The sequence below is a fragment of the Hyperolius riggenbachi genome, chromosome 9, assembly GCF_040937935.1.
Source record: "Hyperolius riggenbachi isolate aHypRig1 chromosome 9, aHypRig1.pri, whole genome shotgun sequence".
Taxonomy (NCBI): domain Eukaryota; kingdom Metazoa; phylum Chordata; class Amphibia; order Anura; family Hyperoliidae; genus Hyperolius; species Hyperolius riggenbachi.
Genome location: NC_090654.1, coordinates 279069719 through 279082367, shown reverse-complemented (window position 1 = coordinate 279082367; position 12649 = coordinate 279069719). Strand labels below are relative to the sequence as shown.

The 12649-nt window shown below is 45.9% G+C and overlaps 1 protein-coding gene across 1 annotated transcript in view; it reads left to right on the top strand.

The window, feature by feature from the left end:
- CCDC197 (coiled-coil domain containing 197) overlaps positions 1–11240 on the top strand; it is a 34381-nt gene extending 23141 nt beyond the window's left edge. Inside the window, exons 7-9 of the mRNA XM_068254654.1 lie at positions 2156–2266; positions 4876–4992; positions 6629–11240. Of these exons, the coding sequence (XP_068110755.1) occupies positions 2156–2266; positions 4876–4992; positions 6629–6787 (387 nt within the window). The 3' untranslated portion in view covers positions 6788–11240. The remainder of the gene's footprint in view (positions 1–2155; positions 2267–4875; positions 4993–6628) is intronic.
- Positions 11241–12649: the final 1409 nt, after the last annotated feature.

Here is a 12649-nt window from a genome sequence, read left to right as displayed (position 1 = left end):
GCGGGCCACAAAATATTGTACCGAGGGCCGCAAATGGCCTGCGGGCCGCGAGTTTGAGACCCCTGCTTTAGAGGTATTTCTAGAAGCAGTAGAGCATTGTCCTGTGTCTCACACAAGGCTGGAGGGCTTATCAGGCCGAGATGTACAGACCTCCAGGCTGCAGCAGGATAAACATGAGCCAATGTTATGAAAACCTGCTCACAAGTACATTAAATAATAGGGACATATTACCTCATTTACGGGGTAACAGAAAAGGAAACGCCATATTTGACTTATCCCATCTGAGCAGGCGCGGACCGTGTCCTCTATTACATGCTATTATCCGCATGCGATGGGGACTGGGCCGTCCCTGCTGGATGATGTCACATTTAACTCTTTAGAGGCTAATATAAAAACAGCCAACGGGGCTCCAGGGGGGCACTTCTGACTTTAATCTTTCATTTCAACTTTACTTTTATTACTAACTTTCCGTAACTGCATGCTGTATATAGGCCTAAGTACATAGAGGTATTCTAAGAGAAAGCCTGGTCTATTCACAAGGGATAGACCACGAGCCGCAACGCTAAAGAAGACTTAAGACAGACCGATTGCTTTGCTGAGGGAACATGTAATGAAGATTGCTGCACATCTGTATATTTGTTTTCCGAATAAACATCTTAACCTGTGACGACGTCTAAGCAGTTCTATCTCCTGTGCTGTTGCTGTGATGAGTGTCAAGTTAACACACTTTCTGTGATATGGTGCTGAACAAAGGTGTAGTGTTGTTGCCCATGGCAACCTACAAATATTTATTACAGTGTCCTGTGCAAGAGTTCAGGTCCACTATAAAGTGAATAGGAAAGATAAAAAAAAAAAAAAATAACAACCAGATACTTACGTAAGGAGAGGGAAGGCTTTTGGTCCTATACTTCCCGTTCCTCTCTTGGTCCCTGTTTCAATGCTGGCTCTCTGGTAGCAGTTTTTAAAATTTGATCAAATACTGCTCTCTCTGCTGCCAAAGAAGGCTTAGAAAGTAGACAGGAGCCTAAGTGCTCCCAAAGATGGGCAACTCCCCACTGCGCTTGCGCGAGCGCACTTTCTCGCGTGTGCAGTACAGAGCCGCCTGTCTGTGGGAGCAATCAGGCTCCCGAAGACTTTTGAAGCCTCCCATTGCAGAGGACTTAAAGGGACTCCGAGCTCAACTTAAAAATGAAAATAGTACTCACCCGGGGCTTTCTCCTGCCCAGTGCTGGTCGGGAGGTCCCACGACGGCGTCCTGGCTCCTCTCCTAGGCCCCGCTCCGGAATGGCTGCCCGGCCGGCGTGGCAGTACGGCGCATGCGCGCTTTAATCGCGCATGCGCAGTACTTTCCCCTCCGGCCGCCATGATGACGCGAGGCGGCCGGCGTGGTGACGTCATACGCGGAAGAAGGAGCCCGACACTCAGCCGAGTGTCGCCGGGCTACCGCCGGGCAGCCATTCCGGTGCGGGGCCTAGGAGAGGAGCCAGGACGCCGTCGTGGGACCTCCCGACCAGCACTGGGCTGGAGAAAGCCACGGGTGAGTACTATTTTCATTTTTAAGCTGAGCTCTAAGTCCCTTTAATCAAGGAAGCCAACAACTACCTGGGGCTTCTATCGGCCCCTTGCAGCTGTCGTTTCCTGCGTCGTCCTCATACTATTCTCAGTTCCCGGTCGCCCAACCCGGTCTAATTATTCCTGTAGCCAGACTGCAGCTGCGCGGCCGTGCGCGCTCCCGTGCGCGTCATTGGGAGCTTACTGTGCAGTACAAAGTTTTCTTGTACTCCGCCTGCGCAGTAAGCTCCCGATGACGCGCTCGGAAGCGAGCATTATTCGCCTAGTAAGACAAATAATTAGACCAGACCGGCGGCAGAGAACGGAGGATTGTAGGAGGACGGCGCAGGCACAGGGCAGCTGCAGGGGGCCGACAGAAGCCCCAGGTAAGTGTCAGTTTTTGTTTTTTTACGCATGCCACGGAACCTCTTTAACAGTGGAGACCAGGAGAGAAGAGGGATGGCTCTATAGGACCCAGAGCCTTCCCCCTCCTTATGTAAGTATCTGTTTATTTTATTTTTTTATTAAGATTCCCATTAGCTTTAAAATGCACCTGAAATTATCACGCAGCATTATGACGCTGTGTAATGTTTTGTCTCGCCAGACGATGACCAGTGAGCTGTCACAGCTGCAGCTGGAATATGACAGAATACGGGAGAGGAACAAACAACTGGAACTCAGCTTCAACCGGGAGAAGAGTCAGTTCCGCAACCAGGTGAGTCCAATCTGGGCAGAGGGCAGCGGAGGGGAAACAGAAGAATGCGGAGGCTGCCATCTCTGACTTATCGCCTGACTCCTGTGCTGATCTATTTCCTCACTCATTTCCAGACTCAACTCTTACGCCTCACATGAAGCCCTTGTCCTCCACTTCAGTCACCTCCTCTCACTCTAAAGGGGCCCATATACCTGACGATTTTCCCGCCGATATACAGCAGATTCGATCACTGTGATCGAATCTGCTGTGAAATAGTCGTGCAAAACGCCGACCGAACGATCGATTTCCGACCGAATTCGATTGTTCCCATCGATCCGTCCGTGTGGTAAATTCCGCTCGATTGCCGGCGGGTCGGGAGTGCGTCGATGGCGGCGTTAGAATGCCCGACGACTGGCGCTAGCGGTAATACATTACCTGTTCCGCCGGAGCGTATCCCCGCTGTCACCGCTGCTCCTTCTCCACGCTGGGTTCCGGCAGGCTTCACTTCTTCCTGTCCCGGCAGGAAGTTTAAATAGTAGAGCGCCCTCTACTGTTTAAACTTCCCCAGACAGGAAGTGAAGTGAAGCTGGAGGAGCCGAGTGCGGAGAAGAAGACAGCAGAAAACGGGGGACTCGCACCCGGCCGGATCAGGTGATGTATAGCTGGCGGGGGGCAGCGGCAGCTCCACAGATTGCGAATCGATTTCATGCTAAAATCGATTCACAATTTGTAGTAAAGGCAGCCATATGATCCCTCTCTGATTAGATTCGATCAGAGAGGGATCTATCTGTTGGTCAATCTGATGGCAAATCGACCAGTGTATGGCCACTTTTACATTCAGGACTTCTCAGGAGCTTAACCCCTCCTTCTGAATGGCTTTCCCACTGCCAGACTTACTATACCATGACACCATCTGAGGCAATTATTTCAGAGTAGTACTCCCTAGAGGCGGCAAACTGATAAGGGTCCCATAAAAATTAAGGGTCCATTAAAACAAACTGCTCTCTGTACAGTTGTTCTAATGTCTGCATGTGCCCACCACACAGATATTATACAAAGTTTGGAATTTGTACGCTGTCCCTGCTCCACAGGGTTCGTTTCAAATATCTGTCTAAAGGGGCCCATACACTGAGCCGATTTTCTGGCCTACCGATCGATCCAGATCGATTGATCGATTGAAAATCGGTTGGCCAATCGACCGATCGATGGCCGATTTCGATGGATTTCTGTCGAACTGGCAGGATGGAAAATTTAGGTCGATCTGATGAGATTGCTTATCATTTTGCATTGGCCTTAATGGAAATCTGATGGCAAAAAAATGAAATGCCATCAGATCGAATTTCAATAGATTTCAAACTGAAATCTATTGGAATTCTATCCTGGTAAAAAATGTTCTAAAAACGCATCAGATAGATCATCAGATGCATTTCTTATCTATCTGCTGCCAATCTGACGAGTGTATGGGCACCTTTAGTCTGCAGCAATGTTCTGATGACTTCATGTACAAAGTTACAGGCAAAGCAGTCACAAGTTGAAAAAAAGTTGTAAATTGGCCCTTATTCAGCCAGCCCTTTGAGGACATTCCTAAGGTTCTCATCACACACAGGCTAGTGACCTTATGGTGTCTGATTACGGACACAGTGGAGAGGTTAAGAGCAATCTGTATTTCATGTCTGGAGATCAAAGTGAACGGATCTGCCTGGAATCGACAGGAAGCATTAACAAATGTATGGGCACCTTCATAAATATAAACACCAGGAACTTTTAGAAAATGTTCATTTGATTCATTTGATTTATGGAAGTATCATAAAATCTTAAAAACAAGTACAGGGCAGGGGATATAGATCAGTGCTAATTAGTAGTCTAATCTTCATTTTTTTTCTCAATCTAAGTGAACGTCTTGCTTTCTCTTGCTAATTGATTCTGTTAGAAGCTTTGGTTAGTAAACTGCTGTGAATGTGTAAACATCCTGGGATAGAGTTTGGTTTTAAAACAGGTCAGTGTCTGACTTCCTGTAACTAAAGGCTCATACACACGTCAGATTTTTCCAAACAACCGGTCGTTTGGACGTCAAATTGGGCGTGTGTACAGTTGGTCGTTCAGCTGATAAAGCTGGTTTTGACCGATCCGACACTGACCTGTTTCAAAACCAAACTCAATCCCAGGATCATATTTACACATTCACAGCAGTTTAGTAACCAAAGCTTCTAACATAATCGACTAGCAAATCACTCTCCATCATCTCTCACACACACTGAGCAGGAAGGATGTGGTACAGGTCACTGACACCAGTGATGATACGTGGGCCCAATTGTTGCAGTTTATATGTGGTATGATTGCTGTGTGTCGTGTGGGTTAATCATTGCATTTCAAATGTGTGGGGGCAGGAAGGACGAATGTTTGCTTCAGGTAACAAAGTCTAGAACCGGCCCTTCCATATCAGAGTCATGATACCTTCCTACCTCCGCATGGAGCGGGCAGCACACTCTTACATACAGGACTTCTCACGAGCTTCAGCCTTCCTTCTGGACACCCTTCCATATCAGTCATGATACCTCCCTACCTCCGCATGAAAATGGGCAGCACACTTTCACTTGCATTCCTCATTTTCTACTCTTTGTGTCGTGCAGAGTGTTGAAATCGGCAGCCTGCTATTGGCAGTGATTAATCTGGCGGATCAGTGTCAGATGAAGCACTACGGACCTCTGGCCCAGGTGGAACTTACTGAAAAGCTGGACATGATCAAGGTGAGAGCGGACCGGGTGCTGTTTGTTGTTTTCTGTTACTTCTGTTTTCTGGGGATTGTGTTTAACCCTTTCCCTGCCAGCCAATTTGTCCAAAACGCAAGCATCTACTGCCAAGCAGTTTTTAGATATTTTGCACTCATTAGGTTTACTTAGGATTTTTGACAAGAAAACCTACATGAAATAGGGCATAGTATATATTGTTTTTTTTCCATAATAAATTGGGCTTGAGCACCGAAACTTTAGCTGGAGATCTAACAAGATTTTTTCAGTGAAATATGTTGAAATAAAATTAAAATATATTTTCTGTTGTGTTCTTATTTTTCAAAGAATTACATTTACTGATAAAAATGTTACTATATGTAAAAGCCCTGATTCTGCTGAATGCAATGATACCAGATATGTATTGGTATCCAGCTTTTCTTGTCCTGGAGTAGGTGCGCCAGTACAGATAGCCAAATATAGGTGCAGCCAGTATATTTAGCCTGGAATAGGTGCACCAGTACAGGTAGCCAAATATAGGTGCAGCAAGTAAAGGTAGCCAGGAATAGATGCTCCCAGTACAGGTAGCCAGGTATAGGTACAGCCAGTACAGGTAGCCAGGTATAGGTACAGCCAGTACAGGTAGCCAGGTATAGGTGCAGCCAGTATAGGTAGCCAGGTATAGGTGCAGCCAGTATAGGTAGCCAGGTATAGGTGCTGCCACTACAGGTAGCCAGGTATGGGTTCAGCCAGTAGAAGTAGCCAGATATAGCCAGTATAGGTAGCCAGGAATAGGTACCCCAGTATAGGTAGCAGGTATAGGTGTCCGAACATAGGTAGTAGGTATAGATGCCTCCAGTTTATGTAGCAGGTATAGTTGCCCGAGCATAGGTAGTAGGTATCGAACCCCCAGTATAGATAGCAGGTATGGGGGTCACTGCAAGGCGGGGGCTGACATAATCCTCCCTCTCTCCACATGGACCTCCCTCCTGTGGCCCCCTGCCTGGCTGAAGCAGCGTTCGGAGTGTAATTAGTCACCCAATCGCTGGCTCCATGCCTGTGTCCCACACAGGCAGCTGTCTCCTCTCTACTTCCTGTATGACGCGTGTGTAATCACGCGTCATACAGGAAGAAGAGAGTAGAGGAGACAGCTGCCTGCGTGGGACACAGGCATGGAGCCAGCCATCGGGTGACTAATTACACTCCGACCGCTGCTTCAGCCATGCATGGGGACACAGGAGGGAGGTCCATACACTCACCGGCCCCTTTGGTAAGCGCTCCTGCTCCCGGTCTGGCCACTAAAGATTACATTGGATCAGCGATTCTGACAAAGTCGAGCTGTGACCCGGAACTGGAAGCCTGCGGCTCCTGTCTGCGCATGCGCAGGCTTCCTGGCCTCTACCCCCTCCCTCTGCTGCGTGTCATATTGCAGTTCACGTGCGGAGGGAGCAGGAAGCCTTCGCATGCGCAGAGAGGACCCGCAGGCTTCCTATTCTGGGTCACAGCACAACTTACTTTCAGAGTCGCTGATCCCATGTCATTTATAGTGGCCAGACCGGGAGAAGGAGAGCTTACCAAATAAAGAGACACATAGGAATCTCATCCCCCTGTGTCTTGTAGTTATACATAAATTTTCCCATTGATTTATTTTTTACAGGAATTCATGCTTGAGAAAATACATGTGGAGAGACTGGCCAGAAAGCCTTATGAAGAGCTGCAGCTTCTTTCCAACCCTGAGGAGTATATGAGGAGACAAAAGAAAAGCGGCAAGGACAGGAAGAAGAGTATTCCTAACAAGACTCTAAAGAACATCTGAAAGTCATGTGTACCTAAGCCCCTCCCACAGGGCGGAGCAGTGACCATCCTCTGGCTGTGTCAAAACCGCAGTATTCGAGCAGTAATGGATTTTCTCGAGTAGATACCTTTCTACTGAGATAGAAAAGAACCGGGCCTGGGATCATGCGCGTAACTACAAATAATGGCCCCCCAGCAAAGCTTTGGGGCCCCTAATGGTAGACCTTTTACAGCTCTGAGCACCCCTGCAGTTGCGCCCCTGCCTGGGATTGCCATTGGCCAGGAAACAGGAAAGACTGGCTTGTTGGTTTCCAGTGGACTTGGTCCTCAAAGACATATGGACAAACTACTATCCAAATCAGAATCTGGCATATGACCACCTCCGACCAAAAGAAACACAAACAACCATTAACCCTCTGCACTCAAACACTCACAGCAAGCTGGTACTCTAGTAATGATGTATAGTATTCAATGCACTAATGGAAGATTTGTGCTTCCAAATGGATTGCATGCAAAAGCATTCTGTACTAAACCCTTTCACCAGCGTTGAGGTTCCCTCCATTCAAAAGGGTCCCTACCAGGGTTGATCGGAACAGCCAAATTCCAATTTCATCCAAATCCGGCATTCCTCAAATACCACATTTCGTATTCTGATTTTTGTGTTCCACAAGGCATATTATATTGAGCTCAATGTGGTCAATAGTTCTGATGCGAAAATTGGCTTCGGAAACGATCCTCTTTAGCAAACATAGCCTTAAAACAGTGAAACTTGGATTCGGAAACAGGAGTTTTCAGCCAACACGGTGTTAACCTAATGGCTTGGAAAGTGAAAATTGGCTTCTGAAACAAGACTTTCCGGCAAACAGTGATACCAGATGGCCGGTCCCCGAAGGCCACACTAGAGTGGCAGAATGGTTTTTTACATGGATTAGAGGTCCAGGGGACCATGGCAGGGGGTCCCTTAAACCCCCTATTCATGTGAAAAACCGCTTGTTCTGCCACTTAAGTGTGGCCTCCGCGGACCAAGGAATCCCCGACTGCCATTTTGTTGACAACACTATGGGCCGAAAATTCTTGTTTTAGAAGCCAATTTTTCCTTTCCTAGCCATTGAGTTAAACCTGTGTTTGCTGAAAATTCTTGTTTTTGAAGCTAGTTTTCACAGAACGGAATGAGGTACCCAAAACAGTGTAACGGGTGAATTCCAATGAGGAGATCGGAACTGTTCTGATTCCGAGAGCTCACCTACTCTATCCAAACCTGGCAGCAAGCTAGTAACCATGCATGCACATAAATCAGTCTAAATTCTTCAGGAAGCGAAAAACTGCACAACTCACAGCATTATATAAATGGACTACGCAGGAGAGCCACAGCCCACAGCCAGATCACAATGGCTGCTGAGATATACGCACAAGCAAGGGAAGCTGCGCTCAACCTTTTGTTTAGTGATGTAGTTCAGTAGTACGCATGCCCTGGCCCTGCGGTGTGCATCCTTGATTGCGCGATTGTGGTCGGGTATGCTTTGTGACGTCACACATGCGCAAAGAGTGCCCGACCACAGGTGCGCAATCAAGGACATGCTCCTCCGTGACAGGGCATGCAGACCACTGAAAGCGTTCGCGCCAGGGCATGCGCACTACTGAGAGACAGTGACCAGGAAGTAGTACAGGACCATAGCTGTTCGCAGGCGAGCTGTTCACCTCCATCACTACTTTTGATAAGTTATGGGGAGATTAAAATGGTCTGAGTAGTGCAGTTTGTCGCTGTTTGATTTCTGTGTATGCATGTGTTCCCTTCAAAGGTAGGACCCGACAGTGCCTGAGCATGATTAAAGGAAACATCCGAGCTGTTTAAAAAATAAAAAAAATCCACTTGCCTGGGGCTTTCGCCAGCTCCTGCCAGCCGTTCCGTGCCATCACCACTGGGGGTCCTGGGTCCCCTCCAGCGCAGGATTCCTACTGCGCCTGTAGCTCTGTCACGTTGACGTCATCCGGACTGTACTGCGCAGTAGTTCTGCGCCTGCGCAGAACAGCCCGGATGTTGTCCGTGCAACTCAGTGAGCCGCAGAGTGGAACGCAGCAAGATGGAGGGAGATGCCGACCTGGCGAGGTCGGCCTCTTCACCGAAGGGGACCGAGAGCCAACGGAGCTGTGGCGAGGGCACAGGTCGGTTGCCGGGAGCTGGAGGAAGTGGATTTTTTTTTTTTCTCCTTGGACCACTTCAACAGGTTTATAAGCATATTTACTTGCCTGCTGACTGTTGTGGGTACAGTAAGGACTCTTTTGGATGGAGGAAACCTCAACGCTGGTGAAGGGTTTTAGTACCGCATGCTTTTATGTGCAATCCATTTTGGAAGCGCATATATCCTCTATCTACTGAACATTTGTGTAGCCCTTTTCTCCTGTCTGACTCAAAGCACTCAAGAGCTGTGGCCACACTCAAGAGGCCACCCTGCAGGGTTAGGGAGTCTTGCCTTGAAATGAATAGGTACTGGCCCGAGCCAATATTCGAACCCTGGTCTTCTATGTCAAAGGCAAAGCCCTTAATCAGTACTCTATCCAGCCACTTTATCCACTCCCCCTCAGCACCTCCTTTCCCCTTTAAATCCTGGGCCTTCAACAGGATGAACTCTTGCTTGTGTCCACCCCAAAAAAATGAGCAATTTATTTTGCTTACTGCATACATGTCAATTCATAAAGCATTACCACATGTGCTAAAACAGCTGATTTTACCAAACATTTTCTGAAATGTCACTTCACTAAGGCTGTTACTTCATGGGAACCTGAAACTACCGACTTGTGTGGTAAATACCACATAGATGTAAATACACACAGATTAGAGTGTGCGGTAACACAAGTGAGATGTTCGGAGTCTCCAGCCTGGAGCTGTCGGAAACAAACAGCCATTCGGAAGGCTATAGAAGGGAGGAAACAGAGCTGAGAAAAGTGGAAAACTAATTTAAACTATTCAGAAAAATAATAAAGTTACTGCGTATACTCCACTATAAGTCTAGAAATGTAGGCCTGACTCACTAAATAAAAGTATAGAGGTAGACTTGTATATGAGTCACAGGCAACACTGAGCACACTCAATAATGTGTGTACTATTAGTGACATTGGGCAGCACGGTGGTGCAGTGGTTAGCGCTCTTGCCTAGCAGCGCTGGGTCCCTGATTCCCAGCCAGGTCAGCATCTGTAAGTAGTGTGCATGTTCTCCCCGTGTCTGTGTGGGTTTCCTCCGGGCACTGCTGTTTCCTCCCACATGCCAAAAAAAAAATACAGATAAGTTGATTGGCTTCCCCCTAAATTGGCCCTAGACATGATACAACACTACACAATACATACATAGACATGTGACTATAGTAGGGACTAGATTGTGCGCTCCTCTGAGGGACAGTTAGTGACAATATACTTTGTACAGCACTGCGTAATATGTCAGCGCTATATAAATAAAATAAATACATTCCCATTTGCAGCAATTTAGCCAGTGGTGACACTTTCTTGATAAAGGAAATGCCAAGAAAACACAGGTGTGAAAGTCCTGGCCACAGCAATTAACAAGGAAAGGGGCAGAGGGGAAATACTGGGATGCAGGAAGGGTAGGGAATAATTGCTGCACTTGGCGGCCTGGAGGAGTTATTGGCTGCACTTAAAGAGGAACTCCAGTGAAAATAATGTAGTAAAAAAGTGCTTCATTTTTTACAATAATTATGTATATATGATTTATCCAGTGTTTGCCCATTGTAAAATCTTTCCTCTCCCTGATTTACATTCTGACATTTATCACATTTTTACTGCTGGCAGGTGATGTCAGTGGAAGGAGATGCCACTTGCTTTTTTTGGCAGTTGGAAACAACTATTTCCCACAATGCAATGAGGTTCACAGACAGGAAACTGCCAGGACCATGGTCCTCACAGTTTCCTGTGGGAGGGGTTTCACCACAATATCAGCCATGCAGAGCCCCCTGATGATCAGTTTGTGAAAAGGAATAGATTTCTCATGTAAAAGGAGGTATCAGCTACTGATTGGGATGGAAGTTCAATCCTTGGTCACGGTTTCTCTTTAAGGGACAGGAGGAGTTAATGCAGTTATTAACCCCTCCTGGGCCCCAAGTGCAGCCATTAACTTTGCTGGGTAGACTTATACTTGAGTCAATAACAAATTCCAGCTTAAGAGGATCAAATATTGGAGTCAACTTACACAGAAGGTCGACTTTTGAGTATATAAAGTAATAACAAAAACATATTTCCCTAAATTCACAGTATTATTAGTTAGTTTGGCATAGGTTTGGAAAGGGTTAATAGAGGCTAATAGAAGCAATAGACTGTCGTTGCAATAGATCACATGGTGTTTGATTAAAATGTATGACTTTCACTGACCAACGACAGGCAGAATGTTTGATCTCAGTCCTGAATTTTCAACACTTGTATTTTGTTGTTTGTTTTTTGTTTATTTTTTTAACTACACTTCTATACAATATCTGTCCATTGTGTTTTTTTTATATCCATAAAGGTGCCTGTGACCATTACAATTTTTTCCATCAGGTGCAATCTTTCAGCGCATTTTGTTTTACAATCGAAAGTAATCGTAAGGTAATTATTGATCCCATAATAAGGTAAAATATGGCATTTTCTCCCAAGTGAATCGTGAAATCTGACATTTGGATGGATTGCATATTATGATCCAATCGATCAATAGACTAGTTTTACATGGATTTTCACCCACTCTGTAAAGCTTTCTGTAAAAATCGCATCGAAAGCTCACATCTAATGAAAAAGACCACTTTACTTACGGTAAAGTCTTTTCCAGTAGTCATGAGGACAGCACCCCTGGATGAGAGACTTGTCTCCCTCCCCACTGTGGACAGGAAACTGTTAAAAGAAGAATTTGCATAAGCAATAGGCAGCCACATATAAGATACTACACCTGCCACAGTACCTCAGTTAATAAAAAGATGACACGGACATTTAATGATGCTTACACAAATTTATTTCTCTTTCCTACCCAAATAAGGGCGGGTTGCAGGGGTGCTGTCCTCATGACTACTGGAAAAGACTTTACCGTAAGTAAAGTGGTCTTTCCCAGAACGTCATTTCGGACAGCACCCCTGGATGAGACGATATACAAGAGTTAAAACCTTAGGGTGGGACCACAGCTTGCAAACTTTCCTTCTGAAGTATAAACCTGCAGAGGCAGATACATTAAGGCAATATTGCTTTACAAACGTATTGTGACTTGACCAGGTCGCAGCTCTGCAGATCTGATCTATAGAGGCCCCTGCCCTCTTTGCCCAAGAAGTCGAAATTCCTCTTGTGGAATGAGCCAAGATAGAATTTAATTGCTTCCCCTGTGTCTGATATGCTGATGAAATAGCCCCAAAAAAAATGTTTTAATCTGTGTAGGATTTAATTAAGGAAGATTTCTCCCAATTAATGATCCAACCTGGATTTTGTAGTAAGAATATTGTAACAATCTGATCTCTTACCGAATTGGGAGATGTCCACCAAAACAGAAAATCATCAAGGTAACCCAAAATGTTAACTTTTCTCTGTCTAAGTGTAGCCAGAACCCCAGACATTACCTTCATAAACAACCCTGGAGCTGAGGCTAATCCGAAGGGCAAAGCATTAAACTGATACAATCTTACCTCTTCCTCCATCTGGATGGCAAACCTTAAGTATTATTGAGAAGACAGATGTATCGGTAATTGAAGATACGCATCTTTTCAGTCTAGAAAGGCTAGGAAATCGTCCTTCTGTAAGAGATTAATAATAGATCAAATCCATCCTGAATTTTCTTTATTTTACCTTCTGATTTAGACTCTTTAAATTTAGTATGAACCGATAATTTCCCTGTAGCTCCTTTTCTAGAAAAACACAGGGCAAT